Source organism: Strigops habroptila, chromosome 5 (assembly GCF_004027225.2).
Source record: "Strigops habroptila isolate Jane chromosome 5, bStrHab1.2.pri, whole genome shotgun sequence".
In the NCBI taxonomy this organism is placed as follows: domain Eukaryota; kingdom Metazoa; phylum Chordata; class Aves; order Psittaciformes; family Psittacidae; genus Strigops; species Strigops habroptila.
The window spans coordinates 26652096-26669590 of NC_044281.2; the positions used below are offsets into that span (position 1 = coordinate 26652096).

At 37.5% G+C, this 17495-nt stretch overlaps 1 protein-coding gene across 24 annotated transcripts in view; it reads right to left on the bottom strand.

Moving 5' to 3' along the window:
* KCNMA1 (potassium calcium-activated channel subfamily M alpha 1) overlaps positions 1 to 17495 on the bottom strand; it is a 511087-nt gene that overhangs the window by 50634 nt on the left and 442958 nt on the right. For all 24 annotated transcript variants that reach the window (XM_030485710.1, XM_030485686.1, XM_030485685.1 and 21 more), the window contains 3 exons: positions 9904 to 10027; positions 6682 to 6906; positions 3419 to 3611 (listed from right to left, as the gene is read on the bottom strand). In XM_030485710.1, the coding sequence (XP_030341570.1) occupies positions 3419 to 3611; positions 6682 to 6906; positions 9904 to 10027 (542 nt within the window). The remainder of the gene's footprint in view (positions 1 to 3418; positions 3612 to 6681; positions 6907 to 9903; positions 10028 to 17495) is intronic.

The window sequence follows — 17495 nt, forward strand, 5'->3', positions numbered from 1 at the left end:
GGGAGCCTTGCTATCATATGTCCACTCTCTTGTTTCTTCTACAAGGCCTTTCTTCTCAATTCTGGGTTCAGTTGCTGGTGTAATGCTATGTCCTCGATTGGAAAAGGCGTGTTTGGATGAATACAGAAGGTTGGCTACTGAAGAATGTATATATGCCTATGACTGGAAGTGACTTCAATATTAAAGTAGGTGATAAGAGTGAGGCTCTAGGGAAAAGGGAATGAAATCCCCAAATCTGTGGGTTCTTTTTCTGCTACCAACTTAGAACAGAGGAGTTATAGATACGGCCCTGTACTTCAGCACTGGCCAATAATTGTGGCTTATCTGATGGTTAATAAATTTGCATCCTGCTTTTTATAGTGCACTTCTTGTACTGATGTCATATTCTGTCTGAGGCTGGAGTGAAATAATTATAGGTAAAATCTGGAAATGTATATACTTATAACCTATGAATTACATGACTGTATTTTTTTCCTTTTTTCCAGAGGCATAAACATAAATGATATATCACATTTTAATATGAGATTCCACTGCTTAATGACTGTAGAATTATGCTAGCTATTTACTTAGAATAGCAAGGGTAAGAATACATTGTTAATTCACCTCACCAAAAATCTCACAGTTTAGTCCATATGTTTCTCAGGCCGTTCACATATTTTGTTTTGTTTCTTCTGTTTTCAACACGCTGTCACAGGTCAACTGACATTCTTACACACACCCAGATTTTCTAATGTCAGTGTTTCCTGTGATCAGTGATAGAAGTCACATAAAAGAACAGCACAGAACACTCTTTCAAAGGATGGTGTTAGTGAGGAATGTCCTAATTCAAAATCATACATTCAGATCTAGAAAAATTCAGACTGGCAATACTTAAGGTTTGTACCAGCTAATGTGTTAAGAATAATGTTATGTCAAATAAGGCAGAAATGTTTAAGCAAAAGTAAAATGACAACTTGCTCTGTAAATAAAGGTACTTAATTGCCAGTAAAGAGCTGTGAGGTGATTCTAGTATGCTGCTTCTTGACCAGCAAAAGTTAAATCACCTGGTTTATATAACAGTCATGAGAGGTGTGTCCACCATATGTTAAAGCTGCATTTCATAGACAAAAATGTTGCACTGGATATAATTTCCAGTGAAGTTTGTGATATCTACTGATCTAATTGCTTCTGACAGCCTAACCATTGTATTCAAGGTCTTCCAAGAAAATTTACTGTACTGACAGCAATGCAACCAATTCAGGAGTTGTGGATACCGTAAGCAGAGAATTTATTAGGAAGATAATTATTTTCTGAAGCAACTGGTTTTAGAAGAAAAAGTACTGTCGCTATTCAGTGCTTGCAACTAAAATTGGCGGCTGGTTTCCTGCCTTATGTTACACCTTTTTTGCCCCAGCAAAGCTAAAGAAAGAGTCACTTTTTTTCAACATGCAGACTGATATTTAACTGAAGAAATTACCAAAATTTCTAAGTATGTGCTAATCTATCATGCCTCTGCTTCTCTGCATCAGCTACATGGAATATGGCTGAAGGGATTTAGACCATGGCCACAGTCTACACTTCATGACCTAAGAGGCTATGCTCCAACAGCAACCTGGATATTATAGAATCATAGAATAATTCAGGCTGGAAGAGACAGCAGAGGGTCTCTAGTCTGACTTCCTGCTCAAAGCAGGGTCAGCTATGAGGTCAGATCAGGTTCTTCAGTGCTTTATGCAGTCAGATCTTGAATACCTCCAAGGATCAAGAATAAAAAATGACAGGTGTTCATGTGGTGCATAAGATTCTTATATTGCTAGGTCCAATGTACTCTCAGAAATAAAATACAACAGTTAAGTGTTGGAATATCACTGACCTCTGAGCAAAGGGAGAAGAAGGAAATTCTTTCAGACTGTTCCTCAAGAACAGGAAGGAAGGGAAGAAGAGGTGAAACAAACAGATTCTATGTCTTGGTTTTAATTGCGTATGTGATAGGAGACTGAGAGTAACCCACCAGCCATCAAGAGCCTGGTAATGAAAATACACATTTGGTTTTGAGATACAAAATTTCAAATCCAGGCCTAAATCAGCAGAACAAGGAACCTCCATGCCTGCCTTCCACTTCTGCGATGAATTTCCTAAGCATGACTATAAGTTATTATAGGGTGAGCAAATCAGTCTCACAAATTTTTAAGGGAAGAACATTAAAATTTTGGTGGTTGTATTACTTCCAGGCCACAGATTTGAAACTTCAAACACTCATGAGATTGAAAAAACAGTTCCTTCTTCTCCTTCTCTAAATCTACTTGTTATCCAAGAAACTATCCAACCTGCCTTTGAAAATTTGAAACTTTTAGTTTCCTGGTACAATTTAATTCCAGTATTAAATTCCACAATTTTACTGCCAATTCTAAGAAAAAAATTTCCATGTTCAAGAAGTTTCCATACTCAAGAAGTTAACACTGCTGTCTCTGATTTTTGGCTCATAATTCCTATTTCCTGATTAGAGTGTAAAGAGGAAAAACTGAATTTAATTTTATTTCTCACAGTCCTTGAGGGGAAACTATCTCTAGATCAGGCTCACAGGGAAACTGCAGACCAAAGCACTATCATTTCTACACCTACATTTATAGCAGGGCTAGATCCAGAGGGAATATTTACTGCAGCACCTAATAGGTTTATCAAAGGTAGGACTTCAGCTGCATAAGCTGAAAGACCCTTCAGGGATGGGAAGAAGATTGTTTTCACACTGATGGTCTTTTCCAGGGTGCTTATGACTGCTCTGCAGCTGTTTTGCAGAGGCACAGTTGGTGTAAAATAGCCTTTGGCTACCTATGAATCAGTCCTCTACTCCCAGCAAAGACTGAAGGATTTTGTTTAATTCCTCACATGTGATGAGTACATGTCAAACCATGGGAAGAAATCAGCTTTGAGCTAATTTTAAGTGGCTTTTTGAGCAGGAAGGCACAGGAACTGTAAGGACAATTTAAAATTCTTATTCTTTTTATTTTACTTTTTGGCTTGTATCACTGAGCTTTTTTCCCTGTGGTTGCAATGTACCGTACATAAAGACAGAAGCTTCAGGTATTCTGAAGTGAGTATGAGTTAGCTTTGGCTATGTAACGGTAACTGCCCTGGTAAGAAAGCCATAGAGCAAGGCAGGGTGAGAAAGCAATGATTTTATATATATATCTTAGGAAAATTTTTAAATGACAAAAAATTCCAGTTTCACGTTCATTCATTTTTCCTCTACAAGATGTGCTTTGTGATGTAGCAGAGAAACTCCGTGACTGTCCCTTTAAAAGCCATCATACCAATCAGCAGGTTTAACTGTCAAGCAAGCTGATGTAGGGCTCTTTGAATTACTGAGTGAGGGATATTCTTCCTGCCAGGTCCTGTCCCCTGTAGGCACTGCAGAGAAGTATTATAGGGCAGTCCTTACCTTGGGAATTAGCCTGCAAGACCCCAATGCTGTCATCAAACTGCATAGATTTGATGTTGAGTGACGCCAAGATGCATTCCTTGTCCTGCAGCGAAGCATCATCAATATTATTCTGATTGGCTGACAGGATAACGCACATGTCGCAGAGGTTGATGTTGACAGCCCTTAAATCAGCCCGACTTAATGGCGTACCCTTCGGCACAGAAAATAAAAAAGGGGGGGGGGGGGGGGGCAGGGAAGGGAAAAAAGAAAAACAAATTAAAGATTGAGAAGGAGCTTTGGGAAATTATTTAACAAGTATCTTTTTTATGCTCTGACATTAAGCTGGTCTAACTATCTGCCAGGGAATAGGAGATGTGTGCTAATCTAAAGGGTAGTTGATGCTGATGGCAGCATTTTAGGTTCAGTCTCAATACTCAGTCAAGCTATTACTAACAAACAAGAAATAGGAATAATGCCAGCATTCTCCATCTCATCGGTGACTTGAAATTGTCTTGATTTAAGTTGCTATCATGTGGCAACCTCTGGCTCTCTGAATATAACAAGGGGGCTGTTTTAAATGTCTATTTATCTACTACCAAGTCACAATGGTCTTGGGCAGAATAGCAATTTAAACAGGAAAGCATTATGTGTCCTACACATTTGAAATGCAATCAGGATAAAGCTGGTTTTTTTCTACCTGAAGCAATACAGAGAAAAGGTTAATCCTTTCCACTGCATGTTTTTGGTGCTTCTAGAAGGAAAACGCACTGATCTTCAAAGTTGTGTGTCTAAACCCTTTGAAACAAAACCAAGACTCATTTTAATGGGCACAATTCATGCAACCTTCCCTGCTTCCACAATTCTCAGAGACTGCAATAATTAAAATGTTGTGGTAGTCTGTTTCATAGTTCATAGTTAATACAACCGAAACGTGACACTTCAGCCGTTATGTTTTGTTTAAAGAGAACACTTGCCTTTCACATCCAACATTCCACATCTCTATTTAGAGAATATTAAGTTTATGTCACAGGGGCTGCAAGGTCAAGGAAAAAAAAAAAATTTTTTTTTTAATGGAAGCTAGATTCTTCTCTGCTGCCTCACATGGTTTGGTACGCAAATATCCTAATGATGAGGAGGAGACTAAGCTGTCCCTTTGTTACACGGCGACTTTCATAAAACCAAGTCAAGACCCTACTCTTCCATCTTCTGATCACTCATGGTGAATGTCTCCTGAACTCCACTGAGAGTGTTCAATGCAAAAGTTAATTTAAAATACACAAAGTGAAGGCAGAGCTCAATTCTTATTCAGTGATTGCCACCTAGTTCCAAATACCAGCCTGACTATTCCATGTTACTTTCAATATTCTGAGGCATGAAACATTGTGGAAAACAGTATATATCAAACAGATATGACTGAGTTATAAAGCACTCAAAATTTAGGATATGATTATTCCTGCCACCTTAATTCTGCCCTTTGTGTATGTACTGTGCAGCATGTGAAGGAAGATTCCTGTGGGGAAAAATAATATGCAACCATGTAATTAATTAAAGACTTACTCTTAATGATTTTATGCAAAGGGACAGAATTAAGGCTGCCTGAGGATATTTAAAACTGGCATTTGCCTACTTTTTAAGAGTTTAGTCAGCAGCTTAAATGCCACTTTTAATACAGACTTTAAATGAAATTTCCACCTTTCTTCAGAACAAATGTTTTTATATTCAGCTGTAACCACATCTCCATCAGATAGCAGCAGCAAGTTTTATCTTGTGAACCAAAGCACAGAGAAGTAGGAAATGAATGCGTGGCCTCCCTTTAACACATGATTTGTACCAGTATGAAACTCCAGTAGACTTTTAAATTAGCACAATTAGATCTTCAGCCTCTTGGTTACTGTGTAAGATACAATTCCTTTAATTATTCGGTATGTTTAAAGGTGAATCAACTATTTAAGCTGTTTAAGTTGAAATTAGTTCAAAACTATTCTGAATTTGCATGCAAACTGATTGGGGAATGTAAAGGTGGTGTACGTTTCCTTAATGCAGCTTCGGAATTCAGAGTCCAAACTTTACAAATACACCTTATGTAGCGGGCAGCTTGGATTCTATTCTGCTCCACATTTCAACAGCATTATTAATTTAATTCTGATTTCTTAGTCTTTATCCTTCAAATTGACTGGAATTAAAAGGGATTGGCAGGAAGAGGAGGATATTATCTGACCAAATCTGATATTGACACCATTTTTGTGACAGCAGAGAATCTTGTGACACCATCTGTTGGATCAGTTTACAGAAAAAAGCCAAAGGCTAACACTAAAACTGCATTTACAGTAACAAAGACCTACAGCTTGAATTAATCAAAAAGTGAAGGCAGTCTTTTCATTCTATAGCTATTTTCCCACTTACTGAGTTTAGGTTACATCCATCATTGATTTATTTATTTTTAACTGCTGAAACGTAATTATTAAGAACTGGTAAAATCCTATTTTTTCTTTCTGATAAAAACATCCAATCTAACTTCACTCTGTAATGTACAGAGCATCCTCTTTTGTTCGTATACCCTGTGCTCATTTCCCTCCTGCCTACACCTCTGTAGGTCATTTACAGCTATGACCACCTAAGATCACTAGCTTGGAGGGCTTCATTTGTTAGTCCTGGAGCACACCTACATTTTGGGCACATGACTGAATGATAATGAGATATAGGAGAAAAAGGAATTGTGGTTTTAGTGGTTGTCCCTACTAAAATCAATAGGATCTTTTGACTGATTTCAAAAGGCTCAGGGTTTTGCCATACTTCCATACTCGAGTATGGCAGGACTCTGAACTGAAACGCTATGGCAATATGTTCCTTACAAAACAGGCCAGCCTAAAGGAAGTTTTTATGAATATAGATAAATATTATTTAGATAGAGTAATAATATTTTTTTTCCAATGGTTTTGTGGGTATAAATACATAAATAATGTCATAAACAACTACTGTCACAGCATCAGAACTGGCTACATGCAGTGAACTACAGTGAATGTTCAATATATAACACAGCTAATACATTTGATAGCAGCTGAAATTCACCCGATGAGGATGACAAGGAACCGAACACTGTGGCAAATATCTTCTAATAAGGTCTCATAGGGCTCTGTTTTCACAGACACAGTAAAGGGAAAATCTAAGTCCTCAGGCCTATAAGTAGACAAAAGTAAAAAAGCCTAAGATCAAAGTCAATACGAATCTGTCCAGTTGGTGTCCTAAATAACAAAATATCAATAATATGGCTTTGGACTTACAGGCAAGATTGAAACCTTGGGGAAGTTATGCAGTGTCTCCCATTCCCTTCTCAGGTATTCAAGTGAACCCACAAACACAATGTGCTTGAGTTCATGGTAATGAAAGTTGCTGGCTCGTAATGGCATCACTAAATTTCTTAATCCAATCAAAGCAGATTTAACATCTCCAAATATGCAAACAACTACATGCCCACTTAAAACTGTCATCGCTGCTTCGCTTCGAGTCTAAAAAAAAACAAAAACAGAAACAAAAAGACAAGGGAAAAACGAAACAAAGGGAAGCTTAAATCATATATTGAGTTTTAAACCAGGAAAAAACACAACTGTCAATATCATTCATGCACAAAGAAGCTGTTTAATAATAGCTGTTCATTTTACCCTTATTTATCCTTCATTAAACGTGCTCAGCAGAAGAAAATTTTGTTCTTGTTTGCAAATCCTCCAGTGTTCAAGAAGACATTGTACTGCACCAGATTCTGGTCCTATATATGTTTCTACATATGTGGATTAAGACTCTCATTGCAATTGAAGTACTCTGGGTTTAGCCAAGAACAGAATTTGACCTACTATGCATTTAGACACTAGAAGGATTATAGAAAAGAGATGAAAAACCATGCCTTAGCTGATGAATCACTGGGGGTTTTTTTCAGGACCAGTTTGAAAAGGAAAATGTGAGTGCCCAAAGATCTTAGTAGGGATTTGTGGTATTACGTATATCTTGTGAATGGAGGACCATATTCTCTTCGTCAAAGTTCTTATTTTAGGACAAGCTGCGACTACCCTGAGAAGCAATCAAAGAATGCTCTACAGTGCTCTGCTTTACAATGGCTGTCCACCATACTGAGCTTCTCTCAGTAAGAAAAAACTAGTGCAAAAGATTGTCATTAACACTAACTTTTCAGGTCCACTGGACTTCCTGAGTTATTGAATAGATAGAACGAAAAAAAATCTCATGGAAAACATTTGAATGATGTTCAGAATTATCTTCATGTCTCAGTGACAAGAATAAATTTTTGCACTAATTTCATCAGTGGTAATGTCAGTTGAAACGGCAACTCAAACACCAAGATGATGAAATAAAGTTATTCAGAAAAAATTACCTTCATTTCTGGAGCCAGTTTTATCTTGCCAAGAAGTTGTACACTCAGTACCATTACACAGAAGCTTTGCCAATGAATAAAACTAAACCAATGGTAAACTGCAAATTTTTCCCTCTCTTGTTTTTTTTCTAAATTATGGAAGCATGACAATGTGCAATAAAGATCAGAATATGCAGCAGAGGTGTTCACTATGTAAGAATGGGAACTGATTAGAAATTTTCTCATCAGTTAAATACATCAGCTTTCAATCTCCCTGGGGCACTTACACTGATTTCATACAAGTCTATCAAGAAAGTGGTCTTGGCCCTTTAAAGAGCAGAAGACGTGAGTGAATGCTCAAGTGAAGCATGTAAGGAATACTCAGACTTCACAAGACAGAGACCAAGCCTTGAAAGAAATTATGCAAAAAATGTCACTCTATAGTCATTGATCTTTATGTAGCCATATACATTTGATTGTAGGTCAAAACCAATTCTTACTACCTGATACTGCTGGAATCTCAGAGCCAAAATGGACCTTCGGCAGAAAAAGGAATTATTTTCCAATTGAGGCATTATCAAGCATCAATTAGAAGACAACCTGGGAAATCCCATAGTCTTCAAATTATGTAATAAATTGTACTTGTGTGGTCTGTAAGGACAGCATTAAATTTGCAGGGATATGAATGTAGACATAAATTGTGGACTGTGAGTTTGAAAAGGTGTATAGAAGCATTTTGCTGGCAGTGTCTTTATTGGTGATGATGCATGAAGCAGAAAGAAGCTGGCCAGACTTAGAGATTCATGGGCTAGTAGGGGGAAAAACTGACATGGCATCACCAAGAGATGATAAATGAGGCACTCCACAACACCATTTTTTGAGACACACTTTTCAAAGTGGGACAACACATAAAGGTTGTTGACTAAAATGTGTTTAGAGCATGAACGCAGATATTGATCTCTGTCTATTACAAAGTACTGTGTAGCAGGGCTGCCTCTCCTTGCCTCTTGATTACATAGAATCACAGGACGGTTTGGGTTGGAAATGACTTTAAGATCATCTAGTTCCAACTCCCCTGCCATGGGCAGGGGCACCTCCTACTAGACCAGGTTGCTCAAGGCCCCGTGCAACCTGGCCTTGAACACTGCCAGGGATGGAGTGTTCATAAATACATATAAATGCATATTATTTAAAGCTGTTCAGCCAAACTCCGTCTCACAGCTCAGTTTCTAGAATTTCAAATTTACTTGCTTGACTGTTTAAACAACAACTGCAGGCAATGTCACGGTTATTATAGAAACCCTTGAGGAGAAATGGAGACAAGCTTTTAACCCCTGATTGCTAGAATAAACTGGGGCTGTCACCATTGGAGGCTACACCATGTCACAGCGCAGGAAAATCTAAAAGAGCAGGCTCAGGAAAAGCTTTATGAAGTGTGACAAAGTGAAGATCCACCAGGGAGTTCATTTCAAATATCATCAGTTTTGCGTATGAGATCTGGAGTTGTTACTCTTAGGTATGAGTACATGAACACAAGTGGCACAAACTTTCACCAAGCAAAACAGACTGTGATAGGCCTTCTAATTATTTGTAATGACTTGAGTCAGTTTGATGGCTTCCCCAGCTAAACAAATGAAACAAACATAGACTAGGCTTACTGCACCATGTTAGAAAGGCAGAGGAGTAGTACTACTTACTCTAGCCTATTTGGGCATCTTGAAATGTTGGAAATTGAGAAAGAAGTTCTAAGAGAGTGAAATTCATATCAACATAGAAGAGATAATGCAAAGCAACACTTGCCTATATTAGTCATTATTGATTTGTGTAAGGAGATAAATAGAGTATGTAAACATTTCAATATTTCCAATCTTAATCTTCTGAAGATTTAAATCAAATATGTAAATTTCAGCTTATGAAAAAGAAATTCTCTATTTTGGAGCAATTTTTATTGCTGCTTTTGGCGTACAGATTTATATAATCATAATTCTTTAACCAAAATGCTAGCTTTGGTTTCACCATGCTTTGTTTCTGATTTCAATATGCTGGATTTAATGATAGTAGAGATTAATTTATTAATCCATTAGACATCAGTTCTATGGTTCAGATAACCTCTTTTCAAACAAAACTTATCATCAGTACCTACCAAAATGACCTTTTCAATGTCCTTGGCTGGACACCAATGAAACATCCCTGTAGAGTCATATTTTTTCACATTGGCATCCATGTTGTCAATCTGCTCGTTGCCAGGAATTAACAAGGGGTCATGCCTGGGGAAAAACAAGTTGAGGACAACATAAGTGGAAAATATGAATTATGGATGAAAAGATATCCCAAGAGCTGTGTACAAAAAGGGATAAAAGTAAAAAAATGAAATGCATTTACACTTTAATATGCTTTCAAGGCAGGCACATTTAAACAAAAGCTGAATAGAAGAGTTAATTTTTAAATTTTGGGTGCAGTTTTGAGGATTTTCTGTACTCTTCCTACAGCAAAAAACATTTAATTTTAAGCAGGGCTTTCTGACACCATCACAGCCATAAAAGACTTTTTCTTACCAGTCCCACCCCTCCAAAATAGATATCAGAGTTGCTATAGGCATCTGCAATGAAGTAGAAGGCAGAGGAACAGATCCCCACGCTGACTTACTGGCATAGGTATGGAAAGGCAATTACTCGCTTTTACCATATACAACTTATGATGTGATGCTCTTCGCAGTAAAAGCTTTAACAGGCTGCACTTTAAATATTTTAGCAATTTGCCCAATCATATCTTGCTTTCCCAAACTGAAGTCCTTTAAAGATTCAACAGTATGCCATTTTAGACCAGACTGACTAACAAATGCCCACATCTGGAATACATGATTTTAATACTAAACAACGTCCATTTTCTCTGACAACTCTACCTGTGATAACCTTCGAAGTGTTTTTGCAGCAAGATTTTACAGCACAAGGCTTCTCAAAGGAAAAGCAAATAAAAGACATTTTTATAAATTTGCTCTCCAGCTATATAGTTACATTTAAGCACAGACACATACATACAGTTCTTTAATTCATATGCTAAAATGAGACATTTAGCTAAGTACTAAGTGACTCCAACAGTCTCAGGTGTTAGTGAGGACCCCTCAGTGATTGCATTATACAGTAGCATTAGAAGGAGGACAGTGTTTACAAGGCACAGGATAAACTGATCCTAAAATTTTCAAGAGGGGAATAGAGCTTTAATTTCAAAGACGAAAATATTTGCAGTGTAGGAATATACTAAGTACTCTGAAACAGGTATCCAAATTTTAAAGCAGTTTGCCTTTTAAAGCCAAAGAAAGGTATAATCTCTAATTCCATCATGGTGATTAATTTCTGTAATTTTATAGCCACTGACTGTATATCCATTGAAATAAATTGAAAATTCTCATTCATTTCACTCAAACAGGGTCAACTCCACAGAAAGTGGCTTAAAAGAAGTCGAGAAACTATTAATACAATGTTCCATTTAAACCAGAATCTTTTGATGCTTTAGGAAAAAGCACTACAGTGCATGGCAAAAGCATGTCATCTGGAAAAAGAAACACTATGTTTTCAAAGTTTTTTACAGTCACTCAACATATAGTGAGTTCAGTGAGATACAGTTCAGTGCGTTTTACTCACTGGCAACAGAAAAGCCTCAAGGGGACTACCTGGAGTCTCTAACCCTGCTCCGGGTTTAATAATGAAAGTCCTTGCACAAGTGTGCTCCCTCTTTTGTAGGACACAGAGGTGACTTACTGGTGCGTTTTTACTATCTAGAAAAATATCTAGCTTCTGCATTCTCTTACTCTATTCATCAGCAAGCTGCAGCCATGGTACTTTTGGCTGAGAGCTAACTGTGATGTTTTTCACAGGGCATTCCTTGCTGCTCACAGTTGCATGTGATACAGTAAGGTCTGCAACCATGGATACAATTCCATTTGAAGGTTGTACTAATAACATTCAGACAACATTTAGTGGTGCTCTGTCCTAGCTATTTTAAATGATGAAATGTGTTGGCTATGTGTTTCAAAATAAGAAAGTTTGCCAAAAGGTCAGGAAAATTCAGCAGCTTTCACTGAAAAATGTTTTTCTTTCTAGTGTTTTTGTAGTTTTGAGGTTTTTTTTCCCAAAGCTTTCACAAGACATTTCTCCACAAGTGTTGTTATCAGAGCACTGACAAAAGAGCAAAGTTCAGTGATCAAATCACCTCCTTTTCCTTTCAGAAATCAGATGCATCTAGGAAGCAAACTTCTTTCTCTCTTTCACTTCATCTATAATATAGACTATATATAAAACTATAATAAATCAATTTGCAAAAATGCCACATTCCAATTTCTAATCAGTGTTTCTTTTCTGCTCTGAGATTTAAAACTACACAGATCATCTGAAGCTTTCACACAAATGAATATTTAGTAATACTCTAACCCCAGTCACGGAATTGACACAATTTGAAAGTAGTCTTATAACAAAGCAGGTGATAACAGATATCTGATATCAAATTATGGTCAAGTGTCTTGAGGTCTGAGGTAATTTTTAGTGTGTGAGTGCTTATAGTCTAGCGTAGATGTCTTTTGGTTAAGGAGCCTGCATCCTAAAAGGGAATATTCAAAACAGCTTGTGCCAAAGATTTATTAGAAATTTACCTCAAAGCTATATTTTCCAGTTATCTTAGGTTTAAACGGAAGTGTGCTATGGAAGGACTGAAGAATGTGAATCATCAGATATAACTCCCTATTGAAGTTTTAGGTAACAAATTGATTTTTTCTTTTTTTCTTTTTTTTCTTTTTTTTAATCAATGCATGCACTGATTTGCAATATGATAAACTGGATCCTCTGCTTCATCGCTTGGAGTACAGCAAGTGGCAGCCTTAAAAGAAGCAAACAGGATGGGTCACATAACAAGAAAGTAAGCTAATAGATAATATTGTATCACTTTTACTCTAGGAGAATGGATTATTGCCAGAGAAGGAAACCATGGTAAGATTAGCCATGCTTTGTGTTTCAGTCTGGGTTTTTTTACGTATGTTTTTGTTTACATATGTGTTTACATAGAGTCTGGTTTTGTTTACATAGGCGTTTTTAAATTTAAATCTTCTGGGCTAAGCTATTACCTTAGCCTCTTTTTAATCTATGATTTTTCATTCTCAGTAAAGCAATCCCTGAAGATGTCTATGGAGATTGATAACTCTTTACTACTAAGGTCCAACTTTGCCCTCAAACGTTAGAAGAAATGCTGGCTTACGTACTTAACTGAATTGATCTTTGGAGTTTTTAGGGTTTTTTTTAAACATGGTTATTTTATGAAGTAATACAGTAATAAAACAGCACTACCAGTTTGGACACATATGCTCTCATTAATCTGATGATCTAAACCTGTTTTGCAAATACTAACAATTAATTAAGACAGACACGCAAAGGCCAAGGCTGTCAAATCTGCCTAAGGGGTTTGGACACCCTCTTCCCATTAAAATTTATATTACACAAAGCATTACAGTTGTTGCCCTTAGAGCCAAATCATGGACCAAATCTTTCTAGAGCCTCTCTGGCCCCCTCGTCCTTGAAGATGTCCCTGTCAAGCCATGCTTGAGTCACACTGGCAGTTTACTGTGGAAATGCTTGTATTAATGCTGCAGTTATTATGTTGTCCAGGGCTGTAAAGTCATATGTTTGAAAAATTCAAATTACAGGAAGAAAATCACCTATTATCAATTAAAATGCATAGTGGGTTTTTTGTTTGTTTGTTTGTTTGTTTTTTAATTGAGATATTGGCTTTTGTGACTTGCAATCACCAAAGCATTTGGTTATTCCAGCTACGAAAGGACATGCATGTATAGCATACACGGGACAAAAGGCGTAAAAGTTAAATTTCCCTTGTCCATAACCCCAGTTTAAAACCAGCTTCTCTGGTTCTTATGGCAGACATTATATACACATGACTTGAAATGAAGAGCAAAATACAATCTTTTCTAGGTTTCGAAGAGCACATAATGCCATTTATGAGCAATTAAACTTGAAAATGATGCTAAATGCCATGCTACAGCTGCAACCCCAAAAAGCCTGCCTGGAAGACAACAGCCTAAAGCAAAACCAGAAATCTCACTTCCAGCAAATATATTGCAAGTAAGTCAACATTACATTTTAAAGAGCACTGCTTTCCTAGCACACATTTATAACTACTGCAAACTTACTTGGACTTTCTGAGTCTGGAACTTCTGAGAGGTGACTGGGAATGGACAGAACTGAAAAGACCATTCAGGCCAAAAGGCTGCCTCATAAATGACTGTTGTTTAGCATATCCTTGTATTCTTAACATATCCTTTGTCTTCATCTTCTTTATCATTTATATGCAATTGAGCATATCCTCATCATACCCTCACTGATCTGCAGCAGAACTGTTCCATATGCTGAGCACTGGGAATAAAAATACTACATGACCAGTAGGGACCTGGGTATTTGAAAATGAACTGTAATCTGTTAGTCTTTGCACATCAGTAAAACAATGTCTTGGCTACATATTAGTCTGCCCTCCAATAAAATTCTCCTTATATAAATCAATGGCAAAACATCCCTGGGAACAACACAACTCCTCTTTAAGCTGCGTTCATTAAAATCTGCACTTATGCCTTTCTCAGGTAAGTATAATATATCTGGATTTTGCGCCCCAAAAAACATGTTTAGGAGTCTCCTGCTCAAGATTCAGTGTCTTTAAACTCACTTTGTGTGCAGTACAGGAATTTTGAGTTTTCCTACCCGACTTGGTATGTGGATGTGTATTTGCAAGTGTATGCACACACATACTTAATTTTAGAAGGAAGGAGTGGGTTTGCTGAAGGTAAGTTAGGAATTGAAGACACACTAGAGAATGTTTCATGCCTTTGAAGTTTCTCCTACAGCTATCCTAACAAATTGTGGCAATTAACATGCTGTGTTAGATGTATGCAGCCAGTGCAGGTGCTAATAATTGAAAAAGCATTTAGAGCTCTTACACCCTGGCTGAATATTTCATAATGTGCTGCATGTTTCACTATTTACTCAGTGGGCCTTTGTCACTTCAATCTCCTCTGACTGCTTTGACTGGTGCTATAAAGCTCAACCAAGATAGAGTGACGGCTTGTCACAGGCAAACTCCACTGACTCCAGCAGGGGACTAGCTGTGAAGGTTGTCACGACACTCTGATGGAATTCAGCAAATGTTTTGTGACTAATACACCCAACATTTGTCGGCTACCATTAGCCATTCCCTGTGACCCTCTGCAGTCTGTCTGGATGGCATTAAGTTGTAATGAGAATTTGTTGCCTATGTATGTTACACTAATGACACTCTTACTGATCTTTCCTTTCACAGGTTAATCAGCAGTGAAATGTATAAGGATTCAGTGCCCAGCTGCACAGGGCTTTACAGAAGAAAACCCACTATGACAAGAGAAAGAAAACCTGCAGTTTACTGTTACATGCTTTCATGTCATATTCAGAGGCTATCCTAATATTGTCTATAATCTCACACTGACTTTTTCCCTAAATCTACAAAGAAGAATACAGTGTTTGGTACCTAGTGCCCTGTGCTAGTTTATGGGCTGAATTACAGTGCTAAGAATACTAACAGTTCTCCTTCCTTCCCTCCTTGTCTGCCCAGATGTCGCTGGTGGTTTTTTCTATGCCCAGATGTTGCTGGTGTTTTTTTCTATCCCCAGAAGCCTTACTGAAGGGTTCATGTTAATTTATCCAGACTACTGAGGACATTGATATAGAGCTGTTTACTGTAAGAATCTTGGTTGTGAAAGTATCTTGATACCTCAGGACATGCTCAGAATATGGTTCTGAAGTAAAACTACTCTCACATAGAAAAATAACAAAATAATTAACTTTTAGACTTTTATATGAGCAATTTAATGAGGGAGACAAGGAATACAGCCAATGTGTCTTCTGGTTTTAATATTTCCCATTGATATCTACTCAAGCTGCAGAACTATCAATCCTTGAGGGGCAGGAGAATGTACCTGAAAAAAAAAATTTTCATTTGTAAAAAATAAACCCACAGTTAAGTGGCATCATAAAATATAGGAGGTTTTGCCTCTTAGATGAAGTGTGTAGCTTTTATACCTTATGATAAAAGCTACCATTTCTGCAAGTCAAGTTTAAACCTGGTTTAAAGCTAAAGTGTTCTTTCTTTCTATTAGTTTGATCTAAGTGGATCTTCTGTCGCCTTGAACTTTATAAAAATGCCTGTTGATTTCTACTGCTGGAAAATTCTCCTTTTCTTTTCTGACACTGCTCTCTCACCTCAGAAACACTTCTGCAAGATTTCACAGTACTCTAAAAACATGTAACACTGTTCTTATTCCCATGGTTTAAAACACAACTACCAATGGCAGCAACAGTCAGAGCGCTATACTACTTCCTATCATTCAAACCATTTCATTCTATAACCTTGTTAAAAACAGGTCTAAGATAACATAGCAATTACTGAGCTACTCCTGTTGCTCATGTTGGTTGCAGTGAACTTGTAAAACAGAATCAGGAAGTGAAAAGTACTATTAAATACCTGCTGTGCTGCAGCTTAGTTATCATTGCATATTAGCACTGCATAAAGTCAGTTTTGTAAATCCTCAACAAAGGATGTAAATTTTAGAGTATGTCATAGAAATCTCCAAGGCTGAGGGACATAATTATAAACCATTATTATGGTTAATCAGTGAGCTTTCACCTCTTCAAACCTTACCTTCATGCCTGGTTTAGAGAGTCACAGAAAATCATCAGATTGAATTTATTTTACCAGATTTTGCTTGAGAAATGTTCCCCTCTAGACCTTCCGTTACTTCTTTTGGTTCCCATGAGAAAGCTCAGTTTCAGCTCATGGAAGGGCAGCACTATAATGGCAGGGGCAATACAAATTCATCCTGAGTGGCACTAGAAGAAATGCGTGTATACCTTCGAATGCAAGCAGCTGGGTGGGCAGAGGAGATAATGTGCACAGCCACTGTTCATACACTTAAAATACTATATCCAACTTCAGGAAAAAGGACAGGAGGTTTCCCCTCAACTTCAGATAAATCTCACTAGGTTTCTGGAATCACACGCCAAAAGGGTCACTTTTTTTCATGTCACTTAGCTGGGTCTTGACAGTCTCTGAGCAAGTTTTATGGTTTGGTTGGGAATTATTTTAGATCCTGGATCAAGAAAAATCCTCAGGCTTATGAAATTCTCCTTGGCAACACACTGAAAACCCAGCACCCTCTGATGCCTCTGATTCTTATGTGATCAGGGACACTAATGATAATGACCCTTTGCTGAGTATGCTGTGTCAACTACACCACTGCATTCAGAGTGGACAGGGACAAACTATGTTTGCTCTTCAGGCCCCTTGGGCCCTGTCATATGCTATTTGTTCTTGCATTAAGAGGTAGTTTGACTCAGCTGGGCTGACGTTTCCTTCAAGTCAGTGTATTCCACTCATGCAGTAGCAGCTACCAAAGCATTACATGCAGACTTGAGCCCTTGCAACAATCCTTTTAAGTGGCTTTTTGATTCATATCCAGGGCTTTTCATATGTTTACTGGTCATTCCGGAATCCAAAATGACACATTAAAACAAAACAAAACAAAACAAAACAAAAATTAGTTTTGCTATTTGATAGTCAGGCAACATAGCCTCCTCATAGTTAACGTGGCTGTTCATCAATAACATGCACCAAACCCTGTGACTGTGAGATGATGAACAGGTGACTTGATATCAC